This window comes from Felis catus, chromosome E2 (genome assembly GCF_018350175.1).
Source record: "Felis catus isolate Fca126 chromosome E2, F.catus_Fca126_mat1.0, whole genome shotgun sequence".
Taxonomy (NCBI): Eukaryota; Metazoa; Chordata; class Mammalia; order Carnivora; family Felidae; genus Felis; species Felis catus.
The window spans coordinates 38,117,348-38,135,192 of NC_058382.1; the positions used below are offsets into that span (position 1 = coordinate 38,117,348).

The 17,845-nt window shown below is 38.1% G+C and overlaps 1 protein-coding gene across 7 annotated transcripts in view; it reads right to left on the bottom strand.

The window, feature by feature from the left end:
* Nucleotides 1-17,845, bottom strand: part of CDH8 (cadherin 8) — a 362,718-nt gene that overhangs the window by 144,059 nt on the left and 200,814 nt on the right. For all 7 annotated transcript variants that reach the window (XM_023244993.2, XM_019819837.3, XM_023244991.2 and 4 more), the window contains one exon: nucleotides 17,589-17,842. In XM_023244993.2, the coding sequence (XP_023100761.1) occupies nucleotides 17,589-17,842 (254 nt within the window). The remainder of the gene's footprint in view (nucleotides 1-17,588; nucleotides 17,843-17,845) is intronic.

Here is a 17,845-nt window from a genome sequence, read left to right on the forward strand (position 1 = left end):
ATTTAAAAACTGAAAGCATGCCATGTTTAGGAATGTTCTCAGAAGACACTCAGGCCACCACCCACCCCCACCCCAAGCACACACACGAGAGCCACAGCACTGCACCTCTAGCTGCAAAGGCTCACCTTGCTTTCCTCCAGTCCTCTAAGCTGCCACCATCCACTGCATTGCCTCGCAGCCTCCCCTCCCCTCCCTCTCATGCCACTCTGTCATACAGCTACAACAGCAGCAATAAAGGGCAATACTTAAACACGAAACTCTACTATAGGCTCTTTCCTTAAGTCAGTTAACAGAAAATCATTTCAAAGAAAAACAGAATGGGTTAAGAAAACAAACCTGGAGGAATGACTGGAATATTAGGATCCAGTGTACTGTGTAAATTCTCAGAATGTCATGATTGGGGCTAGATACCTGGGAAGTAGATCCTTAAGCCACTCTGTCTTCTGGGATTCCCAGTGTCTTTCTGAATAGCAGCACAGAGAAGTATAATCAGAGAAACCAGAGAACCTTCAGTGGAATCTCCCTGAAATCATGTACTATTCATAATCTCACAGTCTTGTCTATAAATAGGAGAGAATATCTTCTTCACAGAATGGTGCTTTGCAGTAAATGAGTTGATACATGACTCACATTAGGCAAATAAATAAATGAGTAATAAAATAAATGATGAGCCAGTTTTTCAATCTGTAAGAGATGCCTTCAAGCCGAGAGTAACTGTGGACATAAATTTCTAGAAATGGAAATATATAAATAAGGGCTATCATTCACATCTTTTAGTAGTCTTAGGAATGACAGAACTTCACAAATGACACTAGAAAGATATTGCAAAACCCTTGGTAATATTTGTCTATTCCCATCTTCACCTCTTTCAAACTACCTGCTAGTCTGAGTACCTCCATGGAGCACAGACTCTGAGTGATGACATGAAAGGCTATACTGGGTTTCTCAGCACACACCTCATCCATACAGATCCCTCTTCAAGGCTTCTGAGTCATTCTTTTCCTTACGGATGTTCCATTTTCTGTAGCTAAACATTTTCCAGACTTTCACTTTTTTAGGACAAGGGGACATTTTTGATTCATATATTACAATATCACATTGGTTAGATTTTGCACTGTAGTTACTCAATGACTGGTTGTAGGCAAGATGCACAAACATGTATCAAGCATAGGTTATGATTATATGTGAAATAGGGTGCTAAAGAAATAAATACAAGGGAAAGCAATAAATGGGACAGGAAAGAAATAAAAAATAAGAAAGAATTATTTTGGTTCCTAAATCTACCAAAAAGTTCAATGCCTTCTAATTTGTATCTTAAAAGTCATAGGATCTGTATCTCCAGTATTCAAGTCTCCACTCTAATTTCTCAAAATTTTGCATGTATTGGATTTGCTGTTCCTATGCAGAATTACTTAAAATGTGTTAGAGAAAAGATCTCGTTCTGAGAAGAACAGAATATACTTTGGAGAGCCATCTTCCTGCCACAGTAAGAAGGAAAAGAATTCTTATTAACACAGTGGGAAGTGGCATGTGACAAAATGGGCTCCTTGGGTCATGTTAACATCAATTCTAATGACGGAAGTTTTGGAAATACACATTCTCCATCGAGTACAATGAATATGTTTTAGAAGCCCTGTTTAAACTCTCTCGTTTTATTCTAACAAATTTCCTGGTTTGCTTCAATACTACTGTTTCTGTAACCTATAGTAGTATGTCTTAGAAGTAAATGGTGAAAGCTTCATCACCTTACTTTGTGAAATTAAAGCTATAGAGGCAAGAAAATTCCTACCTAGATGCATAGCACCTTGTTTGGAGACTCTACTTTAACATACATCATTCTGACCATGAACACAAATTGATGTCACCAGTTTACCCAATTAAGAGTGGCTTACAGAGAGAAGTAAATATAAGAAGATACCATTGGTGCAGCGGCTGAGAGTAGATCCAGATAGACCACTGGATATCACTGTGCTGGGAAAAGGAACCCTATTCTGCATTGCTGCCACCACTAATATTAAATAACAATGTTTACCTGAAACATGTAATATGTTTCCTCAATTAACACAGCTCAACTATTTATATTTCATACCAGCTTGTGGCGCAAAATTCCACATGTGTATGTGTATTTTGTTTTCAATATGCAAGTATTATAGGTGCATATCCATTTAAAGCATCTCCCACCTCCTCTTCCCCATCCCACCCCTAACACTATGTACAGTGAACCTCTATCCCCTATTCAGTTTACCGCTTCTTGGTCTGTAACAATGTTAAGAACACTTTCAGGACTTTTAGAACTAAGTTCCTAAAGTCAAGGAGACTTTTCTTTTCACTCCCAATGACTTCAGTGCAACATGAGCCAAATGTGCAGGTTTAATTGTGCAGTGTGAAAAACCAGCTACACTGATTATATTAGCAATCAGATAAACTGATAAGAAGTTTCTTAAAAAAGTTATTCTGGACTATATTCTTTCACTATAATATTTAGGTTTTTTAAATTATTTTTAAATGTTTGTTTATTTTTGAGAGAGAGAGAGAGAAAGAGTGTGAGCGGGTGAGGGGCAGAGAGAGGAAGACAGAGAATCTGAAGCAGGCTCCAGGCTCTGAGCTGTCAGCACAGAGCCTGACGCGGGGCTCGAACTCGCGTACTGCGAGATCATGACCTGAGCTGAAGTCGGACACTCAACCCACTGAGCTACCCAGGCGACCTGCCACTATAATATTTGTGAAACACGTGATGATTTTTCCAGGGAATGGCCCTCCCGTTCTTAACTTCTCTGCTAAGCCAATTTATATAACCAATACTCACTTTCTTCATCTAAAAATGAGAACAATATGATTGCCTTCTTTTAAAGATTAGGTGAATCTGAAATTAGATAACACATTCTAAATTTCCTCACACTTTTTGGGGCCCCTGGGTGGCTCAGTTGGTTAAGCATATGACTTTGGCTCAGGTCATGATCTCACGGCTTGTGAGTTCCAGCCCCGCACGGGCTCTGTTCTGACAGCTCAAAGCCTGGAGCCTGCTTCAGATTCTGTATATTCCCCTCCCTCCCTCCCTCTCTCCCCTTCCCCTACTCATTTTCTCTTTCTCTTTCTCTCTCTCTCTCTCTCTCTCTCTCTCTCTCTCTCTCTCTCTCTCTCTCAAAAATATATAAAAACATAAAAATTTTAAATTTCCTCACACTTTTTAAAAATGGTTTTACACTGAGTATTTATCATTATTTCTAGAACACACTCTGCCAAATATCTAGGTATTTTTAAGTAACAACAGAATATTTGAAAGATTCTGGTTTTTTGGTGTCCATATGGAGACAGACATAATGTTGTAGTATTTCGACTTCCTGTTTTCACCTAAAGAGTGAAGCAGATCCACCCAACCCAATCAATCTCAGGTATCTTTTACTTTATTTAGGGTCAAGTATAGAAATCTCAGATTTCAATTCTGTCAGTTCATATGAGGTTTCATTTTTTGAGCATGCGTTTTGTTTTATAGTTTATCCCACTTATACCTTGGGAAAATAGCAGCCTAAAGCCATAGTCTCATGTGTAACTTTCTGTAGCTGCAGAACCAAAACACAAACAACAACAAAAAAGAGAATTACTTAAAGTAAATCTCAGGTAAATTTGATTCATGGTTAATTCTTCCATATTTACATAATGTCTTTGGAGAAATTCTAATTTTATCCCTGAGTCATCGAAATAATCATTCATAACTCAACATTCTAAATATGATATTATAGCAAATATATGAAAAAAGTAGAATACATTTTTACACAATATGAAGGTATTAAATATAAGTTTTTATTTTTATGTTTTTTTTAATTTCAGTAAAGTTTTAGTGGCTACTTCTTTTAGGGAAGAAGCTAAATGTTTGAATAGAGACTCTCCTCTTAGATGTACTGGTGTGACCTTTGCATTGTTTACAATGAAAAGTAGCAAGCTCCGTAATGAAGTCACATCGCAGTAAGTCCAAATTTGCCTGGGAAAGGGGGAGGGGTGGCCAGAGATGACACTAAGAGGATATAGTATCTCTTTAAGGACAGGAAGAATGAGCAGGATTTTTCCAGGTGAAATATGTAAGGACAGCATCCTCAGCATAAAAAAAATGCACACAGAAAATCTTGAGAGTTTGGATTTGTTTAGGAAACTATAAAATTAAAGGACTAGATTAGTGTGGGGAGAGCTCAGGTCTGACAGATGAGAATTCTGTCTTTTCTTTCCCATCCTTTCTTCCATCTTGGCCCTTACATGGCCTCGTCCTCATGTCACTGAGTCTATAGGTAAAGAAAGACAATGAAAGTAAATAAGTTTTTTCAAAACTTACAGTCATAGGTTCATGAAGAAAAAAAGAAAAGGGCTGAGATACATAAAATATTACAAAAATCTTCACATCAAAAGAAGAAGCAAATACGAAAAGTCTGAGTTAGGAATAGTGTGCTTGAAGACCTTAACAGAGGATGGTGTGGTTGAAGTTCAAGACTCAACAGGGGAAGGGCCTCAGGGAATACATCATGAAAGACCTTGGAAACTGTATGAAAGATTTTTTTTTTCACCTGTAGGAAATGGGAAGCCACTTGAAAAAATAGAGAAGGAGAGTGATATGATCTAAAACACAGCTGAATTTCGTAGATCTTTTTGTGATGTAGAAATATGCTCTGAGCCATCCAATATGGTGACCCCTAGCTACATGTGGCTGTTTAGCCCGTGAAATCCTGCAAGTATAACTGAGGAATAGAAATGTGTATTTTATGAAGTTTAAAGTAATTCTATTCCAATTCAAAGATCCACGTGTGACCAGTGGCTAACCTATTGGTCAACACACAGCTCTAAACTGAGTTAATGATCATTTTGGCAGCTGTGTGAATATCAAGGCATAAGAGACTGGCAAATGGGACTTTTGCAACTACTCACATTAGAGATGATGGTGCTTGAGCTTAGAAAGTAAAATAAACATAACATGGTAATTGTTTGGATATGGGAACTAAAGGAGGTGGAAGAATATTGAAGAAATACCCTTAAGAAAGGCTCACAGCCTTTTCCTCTTCTCAGGGGAAATCTAAAAGTGGAGAACATTCTTTAACTCTGTTAAATGTCTTCTGGGGGCTTCCAATCATGCCAATAATGACTTTTCTTTATATGAAAGGATACTGAAAGTTAATGAGGCTACATTAACAATAAAACAGAGATGGCGTGAAATTTAAAAAAAAAAAAAAGTACTCATTTTGTATCAGTCTGGACCATAGGACCATACCCAGAATTAAGATTGAGTAATATATTTAATGTATTTATTGTGGTCTTCCTAATTTTCAGCTTCTCTGGTAACCCCGCGTATTAAATTCTTACTTAATCCTCTATATAAATGACTGGAGGAGCCCATAGAAATTGTCCTGACTCTCAATGTCTATGGTTGTAAAATTAAGATAATACACATTCTTCCTCGGTCATAAAGTTACTGAGATAGTAAGTATAAAATCCTGACCATAGTATCTGACAATAAATGTTGGAAAGCTATAAGGATGATTATATATCTGTCCAATTTTGGTCAAAATCACTTACTGTACAAAAGAAAAAAGTATTTATTAAAAACATGCACACCCAAGAAATAATACAAATATATTTTAAATATTAACTATAATAAAGCAGGTGTTTTTAATGCATAAAATTGTATATATATTGGAATTTTAATTAGACATTTAGTAAATTCTGGATCATTTAATAAATGCTAAGGATTTATGCTAAATGATAGGTATTAATAGGTGGACAAGATGTGGCCTGTTAAATCTTAAGGGCTGGAAATGAATTTACATTGCAATAGCATGTTTACCTATGTGATATACAATAGTACTAATATAAGCACACTATTCCAGTGTCAGGCAGATGTAATTTGTCTAGGGGGAAAAATATTTTCCACTAAAAATACCCATCTTTAAGCACAATGCCTGCCCGCATTGTCTAACTTAATCTTGTACATTTAAGCAAGTGCAAAGCCCAATATCATGCACGTGATATTTAATACAGGTGATCTAGACAGGCTTTTTCTTTTTCCAGTGAGCATATCTCCCACACTTCACCATACTTTGGGGCCTGCTCCCTTTCCATACCTGCTCTGTCCTATTGTCTTCACAGGGACATTTAGATCTATTGCTGTCTTTTGCACCATTAAATATATTTTCCCTAACTCTGATCCTTCTTAAGGACTTTCCTAAATCTTATTTACTGTGAAGCTACACCTCTCAGCAGACTATCCCAAAACTTGATTTGAATCTAGAAGCCCATTTGGAAGGCACTTCAACTTGAACCACTCTGCTCCCCAACAAGCTGGCTCCAGACACATAGAATAGAACCAATAAACTTTTGATAGATGGATGGAGATGACATTTCTCCATTTTTAGCGTGTTCTCTTCTAAAATATGCAATATTATGTTTCCCTTTGCAACACTAAGTCAAATCTGATTGTCCTTTATCAAAAGCAAGGTTGTATAATACCTTGTGTCAAATCAGAATGTAGAAATATAAGGAAAACTAAAGGCTTGGTTGAAATGACTCCCATAAATATTTGAACATCAGATAAGCATGTCAATCTCCCTTTGTTGGGATGCAAAATAGAGGATTTATTTTGCTTTATGAGAGTAACAATATTAGATAACATTGCTCAGCCTACACAGGCATCTTTGTTTCTCTCAGAATATAAACATTATTATCAAATTTGTTCCCTAGAGAAGACAAAGACTTTACCCATCAGAAAACAAAAACAAAAACAAAAAAACACAAACTTTTTAAACCCAAGATCAGCATTTTCCATTTTTTTTTCCTGTCTCTAGATTCTTAAGCTATTTTTACCACTTAGATCACTCATATTTTATAAAATATTTTATAAATACATGCAGCTTCATAGTTTTGGATAACTATTGCCATACTACACTGATAACATTTCAGCTAACCAATCTGCCACTTTGGTGTTTGCATCTCAAAATGCAGAACAAATACACATTTGCCTAAAGGAAGACACTGTAGTGTGGTGGCAACATGGATTTGGGAGCTACATGGCTAGCAGTATGAATTTAGTCAAATTACTTCACGAATAAAGATGTTTAGTGCTCTTATCCACGGCTGACATGAAGATATGCTGTGCAGATATCCCTTCGAGGAAGGAAGCCTGGGCTGTGTGGGGAGGTCCAGTAGACACCCTTCAGCTATCCACTCCTTAGAATCTGGATCCTTTGCAGAGAACCTACACTCCAGAGTTCATCTGGAGATGACACAAGCAGAGGGATGATGCATTTCTCTGATGGTTAACACTCATCCCAGAAAGACCCACTGGATTGGGTCTTTTGCCAGGACTGCAATGCCATTCGATTTCTCCCCTGCTTATCCTGCTTTTGTCTCCTTCCATTCACAGGTGCTGATCCCTAATAAACATCTTGTACTTCCAATGCATCTACTCCCAGGGAAAACAACTTGCAACAAGTTGTTTAATGGAAATAGGATACATGTCACTCATAGAGTTAATGTAATGAAGTGTGAATGAGATACATGTGAAGGGCACTATACTAATATGGTAAATAGTCATGAATAAAGATCCACAGATTATTTCCAGTATCACTTGGTGACTATCTAGTCTCATATTGGAGAATACATGTTAGAGTCTGTTAGCACACTACAGTAGCAAGTCTATTACAAGTTAATTTCTCTTTTTAGGGGATCTCATGCTTTTAGACAGAAAAATACTGCTGAAATCAGAGAATTTACCAAGACACTGAAATGAAGACACCAGTATTTGGCTAAGGCAGTCACCAGTCACACTTCTAAAAACCCTATATTATACTTATTACTGAGGTCTGGAGAATGGAGGAAAAAAATCTATTTTTTTAATAAACTCATGCAAAAAACAAGTAAATTCCCCGCTCCAAGCAGGTAAGCATCACACCATTTCTCAGGATGCCCTTTCACAGCTTGTATGGTAGTTATGGGGATCGGCTCCAAAGCTACACTAAACAAAACTAGTCATTTCTGGCACAGTCAACATGAGAATACATGGCCATGGATCCCATGAGAACCAATGTCCCGAGGGCTCTCAGACAAAAATGGACAAAGTCAACTCCCATCACATAGTCTAACATAAAGAATTTCTTTGGCTGCTATTATATATATATATATATATATATATATATATATATATATATATTTATAAATATTTATATATATATAAAAATATATATAAAATATATAAACTATTATATATTTTATATATAATTTTTTACATGTATATATATATATGTATGTATTTTATCTTTAGGGACTTTCTGAGACAGAGTAAGATCCCAGAATTATACAGGAGCCAACTGTTCAAATTACTGATGAAAATCCAAACTGCTATCAGTCCAGGGTAGGGTTTGGCAAAAAAAAAAAAAAAAAAAAAAAAAAAAAAAAAAAATTTCTGTAAAGTAAGTATTTTAGGCTCTGCTGGCCATACTATCTCTGTCACAGCTACTCAACTCTGCAGTCATAGGGCATAAAAGAATAAGGGTGGTTGTGTTCTAATAAAACTTCAAAAAAAGGTGGTAGACCAGATTTAGCACACAGGTTATAGTTTATTGACTGCAGGCCTACGGTAATAGAGTAAAAGTATTCGCTAAAAGTCATGAGTCCTCCTTTAAGTAGGTCCTAAAGAAAAAAAAAGGGCAGCTCTTGGGAGGAGGGAGACTCATACAGTCATAAGAAGATAAACCGCCTGTTACACCCAGAAGGATAAGTATCGTGAAACTCGCAATGCTCAGTGCATTAGAATCTAGAGCACAGACCAGTACAGGAGCTTCAGGGTCCTGTCTTCCATCATATGCTCCGGATATTCTGCAAAACTACACAAAGTTCAAAGACTGAATGTGTGCTGCTTACATTTTCTCCTTCTTAAAAAGTGCAATGCGCTTTGGCTAATTAACACACCTGTGGAATCCTAGTGCAAAGGAACTTGAGTTCAAATCAATGTGGCCACAATGTCTTTGATCCCGATAGTGTCCCTTAGGGTACAGTTAGGGAGATGCTGTTGTCAGAGAAAGGCAGTGTATGTCTATTTTTCAAGTTTAACAGGCATACAGGTACTTTTCTATTATAAAATATGTTTTGCTAAACACTGGTTTGCAGCCTCTATATGGAAAATTTATAGGAAGATGCAATTTTGAGCCAACTGCAAGTGAAGATGCTATTTAGAGCCACTTATAATGAAATAAACCCCTTAGTTATGAATCAGTTATTATATTTCGGTGAACTCCAACTGTTTCTTTCTCACTGCTTAATTTCATTCTAGCTTTTGTTATTATGCCTAAAGAAACCATTTTAACATTTTCTCGCATGCATTTTGAGTATCAAAAATTCCATCTACAAGTTTTCAGCTTTTTGCCTCTAATTGCTCCACTGGTTGCTCTAACTGCTTTAATAAATAATATTATCTGGTGCTGCTGGTCCCAGGATTCTAAGGTCTCTGCATCACATATTATTTATTACTCCTCTAAGGAGAAAAAAGGATTCCTTTTTTACCCAAAGCATTTCTTTACAGAGAGAGAGAGAGGATAAAAGAAAAAAAAAAACATTCAAATTAATATAGGGCTTTCTACAGTGTGAGATATTTCCACCTTAGCATCATTGGATGTATATGGCTGTTTCTATTCAAATCCATTATGAAATGAGGACACTTCTTCCTTCGTGTGACCCTAACATTCCAGAATCCATCCTTATTCATCATTTTTAGAAAACATGTATCTAATTAGATAAATGTGAAAATTGGGTTTTTCATGGCTATTTAGCCAGCCTCTCTACTACAGAATAAGGTCCATGGGACAGGGGCTCTATCTTTACAGAAATCCCCTAGTAAAATAAATAAATTCTATATATGACACATATATATATATATACACATACGTATATGTATACGAAAATGTATATATAGTCTGTGTGTGACTGAATGGATAAATGACTATCTGACTAAATGAAAATATGACTTAATAGATGCATTAAGTAGTATTAGTTGAATTAGCAAGTATAGTGAGATTTGTTTTGGAACAATGATTTGGAAGGGTTGGTATTTTTGATGTGGGACACAATCAAGCTTTTATCTGGCTAAGAGTGTGCAGGAATGAAATGGCCAAATTTTAATTATTTTAAGAAAACTCGGTCCTTGCACTAGATCCTTGCACACAGGTGGTTAGAATGCAAAGAAGTGCAGCCTCTATGGAAAACAGTATGGGAGTTTTAAAAAAATGATTTAAATAGAATTACCATATGATCCAGCAATCTCACTTCTGGGCATTTGTCCAAAACAATTGAAACCAGGATCTTAAAAGATATTAGTATCCTATGCTCACTGTAGCACTCTTTATAATAACCAAGATATAGAAACAACCTAAATGACCATCAACAGATGAATGAATAAAGAAAACATGGTATGTTGATAGAACAGAGTAATATTCAGCCTTAAAAAAGGAAATTGTGTAGGGGTGCCTGGGTGGCTCAGTTGGTTGGGCATCCAACTTTGGCTCGGGTCATCATCTCACCATTCGTGGGTTCAAGCCCCACATCGGGCTCTGTGCTGACCGCTCAGAGCCTGGAGCCTGCTTCGGATTCTGTGTCTCCCTCTCTGTCTCTGCCCCTCCTCCCTCGAGCACTCTCTCACTCCCTCTCTCTCTCTCTCTCTCTCTCTCAAGAATAAATAAACATTGAAAAAAGAAAGGAAATTGTGTAATATGCCATGTCATAGGTGAACATGGAGGCCATTATGCTAAGTGAAATAAGCTAATGACAGAAACATTAAGTACCACATGATTCCACTTATGGGAGACAATCCGAAAGAGTCAAATTCATAGAAGCATCAAATGGTGGTTGCGAGGGGCTGGTGGAAGGGGGAAATGGGGAGCCTCTAATTAATGGATATAAACTTTCAGTTACACAGGATGAATAAATTCTGGAGATAAGCTCTACAATACTGTACTTACAGTTAACAATACTGTATTGTGCACTTAAAAATCTGTTAAAAGACAGAAATCATGTAAAGTGTTATCACCAAAAAAATAATAGTAATAATAATAAATAAAAACAAACAAACAAAAAATAGGTCCTTCCCTAAAATGGAATTTATTGCAAGACTGAGGAGTCAATCAATACACAGTCTACTCTCCAAATTAATGCCAGGTTCTCTACTGAATGAAATATTTCCACTTTTGCATCACTGGGCATCAGGATTGTAAGGAGTGTTTTCAGGAAAAGAGCTCATTAACAGCAAGCTGGATAACGACAGTGAATTATAAAAATGCCCAAGTACAAGTAGGAACTAAAAATGTAATCTCTTGTGTTGAGTGGGCACTTATTTTCGGGAGAGGACTTGTGACAACAGAGCACTGTGCCTACCATGATCAGGTGTCCGTCTACTCTGCCTGCTGAATGGCCATTATCCCTACTTCTAATTTAAGGAGTTCATGTAGTCTTACCCAAGGTGAAGGCTCTGAAAGAAACAGGAAGCAACTACTAACAACCCCAGACACATGTCATCTCAACACAGTGGTAACATCAAATACACACGTCTCATAAATTTATTTAAAGGGAAAAACGAACCATAGAGGGTTTACATGAAGGCACTGACTTAGAATTTCACACCTACCCGGTGCTAAGAATTTTTACCTTACATAAACAGTTGACTGCACATAACAGCATTTCAGAGTGTCTGTCACTAAGTATGGACTCAGTAAATATGAGATGTCATCAGCCTACTCCTCATGAAAGATGCCAGAAGCATGCACAGACATAGTAGTCAATGGTAAGAATAAATTTAGGTTTAAATCCTGGCCCTGCAATCCCTAACACACACAGAGGGAACTTTTTCAGAGACTCAGCTTCCTTCTCCATAAAACTAGAATCACACTGATGACTTTACAGCAACTTTTGTGAGAATTAAAGTGAATTGGTACACAATAGTAACTTACACCATGTTTCATTTATGTTATTGTTAGAACATCATTTCTTCTTTTACCTCCATCATCACGATTGTGTTTACAGCCAACAGTAACAAAACTCATACAAAGGGGTAGGGCTGAGGAGCAAAGAGCATTCCACCCATGCTCTGATTAATGCCACAGACCTGGTCTATCTTCCTTCCTTGTTGGTATGCATCCTGAATGGAATGAGGCCATTTAGAGAATGCACAGTTTATTATTTCAATTAAAATTGGTCCTGCTCGGCTGTTCCAGCAGGCAGAGACATGGGTGAAGTCACAGAGATCTCAGGGATAGAGTGAGGCAGAGGGACAGAGGATAGGCACTGCGTTGTCAGGAAAACCCAGGTATGCTTCATAGTTCCACTACAGTATTTGTGTGATACTCAGCAATTGAGGCTTTTTATCTGCAGTTTCCTCATCAGTTTGCGATAATGAGAATGTATGTTCTATCACAGAGGTGTTAGGGAATGAAATGAGTATACTTAGCACATCCTTGTCACATATTAAGCACTCACCAGTAACAATACTCACTGCAGTAGCAGGGGCATTTTACACTAACTGAGGTTAGACGATTTAGCAGCTAACTGTTAAAGGAAAAACAGGTAATTCTGCACAGTGCAGCAACCATTTGTAGAGGAAACTCTGCTTATGTAAGTACCAGAGTTAAAAAAAAATGTTTATTCTTGAGAGAGAGAGAGAGAGAGAGCGCGCGCAGGCACACACGGGGGACAGGGGGAAGAGAGAAAGGGAGACAGAGGATCTGAAGGAAGCTCTGTGTGTTAGTGCAGACCCCAGTGAGGGTCTCCAACTCACTAACCATGAGACCATGACATGAGCTGAAGTCAGACGCTTAACCGACTGAGCCACCCAAGAGCACAAATACTGGATTTTTAATTTGTGTTTAGGACATGAAATCGATGGTGGCTTTATTAACTGGTAATGCTAGTAGCTACTATATTTTTTAAATTTAATAACTTAATTATTTCAGTTACCCTGTGAGGGACATGATATTAACCCAAAATACATATGAGGAAACTGAGTCTAAGAGAATTCCAGAGACCAGCTGCTGGAGGAAGTAGTAATGATAGGACTGCTCAAAATGTAAGCTCAAAATGTATCACCTTTTTAAATATAAATAATTTACCCGACTTCATTCAATATTACTCAGAGACATTCAGTATTGAAAAGAGTAGCAAGTATTTAATTAATGTTCCTGGCAGGGACAAGGTAAGACCCTCCATGCCACTGTCTACTTTCCCCTGAAAGGGCATAGACAAAGATACAGATACGAATGTAGTTACAGACACAGGTTTAGGTACTGGTGCAGCCACTCTGGAAAACAGTATGGATGTTCCTCAAAAAATTAAAACTAGTGGGGCACCTGGGTGGCTCAGTTGGTTAAGCATCTGACTTTGGCCTTGGCCATGATCTGGCCGTTCCCGAGTTCGAGCCCCATGTCAGGCTCTGTGCTGACAGCTCAGAGCCTGGAGCCTGCTTCAGATTCTGTGTCTCCTTCTTCTCCCTCTGCCCCTCCTCTGCTCATGTTCTGTCTCTCTTAAAAATAAACTCTAAAAAAAAAATTAAAACTAGAACTACTCTATGACCCAGCAACTGCACTACTAGGTATTTATCCAAAAATAAAAAAAATGCTGATTTGAAGGGGCACATGCACCCCAATGTTTATAGCAGCACTGTTGACAATAGCCAAAGTATGGAAAGAGCCCAAATAGACTGATTAATGGATAAAGAAGATGTGGTATATACATTCAATGGAATTGTACTCAAAGATCAAAGATCAAAAATATTGCCATTTGCAACAATGTGGATGGAACTAGAGTACATTATGCTAAGAAAAATAAGTCAGTGAGAGAAACACAAATATCATGATTGCATTCATATGTGGAAGTTAAAAAACACAACAGATGAAGATAGACGAAGGGAAACAAAAATAAGATAAAAATATAGAGGGAGACAAACCACAGAGACTCTTAAATACAGAGAACTTGAGGGTTGTTGGTAGGGTGTTGGGTCAGGGGATGGGCTAAATGGGCAATGGGCATTAAGGAGGGCACTTGCTGGGATGAGCACTGGGTGTTATATGTAAGCGATGAAACACTAAATTCTATTCCTGAAATCATTATTAAACTATATGTTAACTAATTTGGATTTAAATTAATAAAATAAATTTTAAAAAGTACAGGTTTAGGTATAAGAATTTTAAAATACATGATATTTTCAACTTGATGATGTGCTCTAGAAAGAAGTTGAGTCTTACGGGAAGTTGACCAACCAATAAACAACTGAGTTTTTAAACACAGCAAATGCCATAAAAAGGCCTCTTTCTTACTGTATGTCAAAGTAAACATTCCTCTAAAAGATGGGTACCTTCTTGTCAGCATATAAAATACAACAGTTCTAAAGAGACAATAATGCATAGCTATTTGTCACTGAGTAATTCCCTGAATATCCATGTCCTCTAGTTCTGTTTAAAAAGGTTAAATGGGTCTAAATCTGTCTGCTAGACTCAGAAGGAACCATGCATTGCTCTGGCTAGTCAGAAAATTTAATTTTCTACTCAAATTAACCAATTGTGCAAAGAGAGAGGAGAGCTGCTCTCCATAACACAATGAAATGAGCAGGGGGGGAGGGGAACAAGTACAGAAAAGCAGAAAAAGTGCTGAAAAATGCAGTTGATGATTCTTACATTCCCATCCCATGCATCCAATCCACCTCCATGCACACTGAGGGGGGCTTGCCTTCTGAATCACTCATCAAAGCCCTGTTGTAAAATGCTTTGAAACAGTATTCTCCCCTTCTTTGGGTGGGACCATAGATGCCAAGGAATAAGCGCTTGCCTGAAATCTATCAGAGGCACAGAGGTCAGTGTCATCAGGTGGTATCTTATCTGTCCATCTCTCCAGGTAACATGGCCTCTAATCTCCTTTAGCTTGCCTGAAAACAAAACACTTCTAAACCAGACAGTTGTTGCTAACCAGCTTCAAGCTTCCTCTACACCTGCCTTTCAAAGCAGTGGTAATAATAAAAATAACAACAGCAATAACAGTAACAGTTAACTACAGTGATAATCATCATTTGATTCCCTGGGAACCGGGAGTTGGTGTCAGTAAATCTCCACGTTTGCATCAGCATATGGATAGATAACAGAATGTGCAAAAATATGTGGGCAACCATAAACCTGGATTTTTAATCAGTTCTGCCAATTTGAGGTTCCTGTCACTGTGGCATGAACAGTTCTTCAGACCTTCTCCTAGCTGATTAAGAGCATATCTCTGCATTGGAAGTGTGTTCCCACTGCCACTATGGATTCCATGTTTGGGGTTTATATGTGATTGCCCCAATATCTGAAACCCCCTTGTCTGTAAGGGCCCCTGACTTGGCATACTCCTGAGCCCTTGTATGTTCCTTGCTAAAAAGCACAGAAATCGTGTAAAATCAAGGGTTAAAACTGGCCCCATCATTCAGTTCTCCCTTCATTCTGTGTCATGTTTGGAGATGTGAGGCAAGAGGCAACTGCTCTTTTCTGTGTTCTTTCAGAGGAAAAGTAGTAAAAACATGAAACAGGACAGAATATTTAACAAATATGGCCTGTATTTATATATTGGCATCGCAATACAGAGCCATTTCATAACTTCAATATGTAGTCAGAAAATGAATGACCATGCACATTTATTTCTCGGGATACATTTTTCCCTTGTTTTCAACACTTGGCCCTTTGAGAGATACAATTCTCTTAGGCAACTATGGACATCCTGTATGGCTATAGCTTGTTGAACTTCTTCAGAACTGAGAATGGACACCTGACCATTTTTCAAATCCCCAGGTGGGATTTTATCTTCTCAGAGATTGGGCTCTTTTGAGGGAATTTTCTTTTTTTTGTATCCTTTTGGGAAACCCTCTTCATTATCCTGAGTTTTGAAGTGGCTTGCATTAAAACCAGCTTTTCTGGATCTGAAAAGAATTATTTTTTGCCCAAACTATTTGGGGCACCGACTATTCTGTGAGTTTCACTTGTAGCCTCACAGTTTCAGTGCCCTTGTGAGTAATGGAAATTTAATACATAAAAAAAAAGTGAATAGATAAAACTTGCAGAAAGCTCACTTATCCAGAGTTTCTGTGATTAAACTAGTTGAAAATATATCCATTCAATGAGATGGGATGAACTGACATCTAACTCCCAGAATAAAAGGACAATTCTTTAAGACTGTATTCCTCCCTCTCCCCACCTCTCCCTCTCTCCCTGCTTGTCTCTCCCTCCCCCCTCTTTCTCTCTTTCTCTTCCAACAAGCTTTCTAAGACAATATTTGAAATCTATACTCAAGCACATCATTAGCCAGTTTACATGTTATAGATTTTCAGTGTTCATGTTATGTAGCTTCAGCACCTGTAGTGTCATGTAGATGAATGGCAAAAGAGAAAAGATGTACACAGTTCAACAACAATAACAAAAAAAATGGAATTGAGCCTCATTTCTAAAAAAAGCAGAAAAACTTTAATAAAGAATTGTTTCATCTTGGGGCACCTGGGTGGCTCAGTTGGTTAAACATCCGACTTCAGCTCAGGTCATGATCTCATGGTTTGTAGGTTCGAGCCCCACGTCGGGCTCTGTGCTGACAGCATAGAGCCTGGTGCCTGCTTCCAATTCTGTGTCTCCCTTTCTCTCTGCTCCTCCCTCACTCATGGTCTCTCTGTCTGTCTCTATCTCTCTCTCTCCCTCTCGCTCTCGCTCTCTCTTCCAAAAATAAATAAACATTAAAAAACAAATGAATTGTTTCATCTTGGGAAAAAATTCTGAGCAGGAAAAATATAAACAAAAGATTTTTTTTTGTTTAATGGCAAAGAAAGATTTTGTCTAAAAGGGGCCAATCCAGATATGCTGACCTATCAGAAATGCCCATGAAGTGATAAGAAGACAATTTCAAAGCCAAACACTAATGACACAAATAAGATAAGGGCCTCTTAATGAACTGAATGAGGCAGTGGTCTCATGTCTCTCAAGTTCTTATATATATAGTTCACTGTAACTGTCAGAAGAGAAAGAAGACAAACCAGCAATACTTGCCCAATACTAGAAAAAAAATGCAATTTTGTATTTTCACTGAGTTCTCTGAAAGCTGCAATGGCTTCATTCATCTTGTTATTCCTGGCTCTGGGTATTGCATGTAGCTCTTAGTAGGTGTGTGTGAACATGTGTGCCTGGGCACGTACGTGCACACACACATGCAGACATTGTGCTGACCAAAATCCCTCAGCCACGTGAGCTAATTACCAAAGGCAGCCACAAAGAATGTACACATAATTGCATTCTGTACTGATGTGCTTGTCCTTTGCTGTAGCCCCTATGCCTTTTAAAAAGGAAATACCTGGGGCGCCTGGGTGGCTCAGTCGGTTAAGCATCCGACTTCCGCTCAGGTCATGATCTCACCCCTTGTGAGTCCGCGCCCTGCATCGGGCTCTGTGCTGACAGCTCAGATGCTGGATCCTGCTTCAGATTCTGTGTCTCCCTCTCTCTCTCTCTGTCCCTCCCCAGCTCACACCCTTTCTCTCTTTGTCTCAAAAATAAACATTAAAAAAATGATAAAAGGAATACCTTATAGGACTAGAGGTGATATCAGGGTCACGAGCAGTCACTTGCCCAATCACGGAGTTTAGAGCAGCATTTTCATGAACTTCGAGGAGGTAAGTAGGTGAAGAGAAGACAGGAGGCTCGTCAGCATCCTCAACAACAATTTTGACTGTCGCCGTGTCTTTAAAGGGCCCCCTGCCGCTGAAACGTGGGTCAATATGGACATTGGCTGCCTCTACCTTCAGCGTATAGGATTTTTTGGTCTCAAAGTCCAGAGGCTG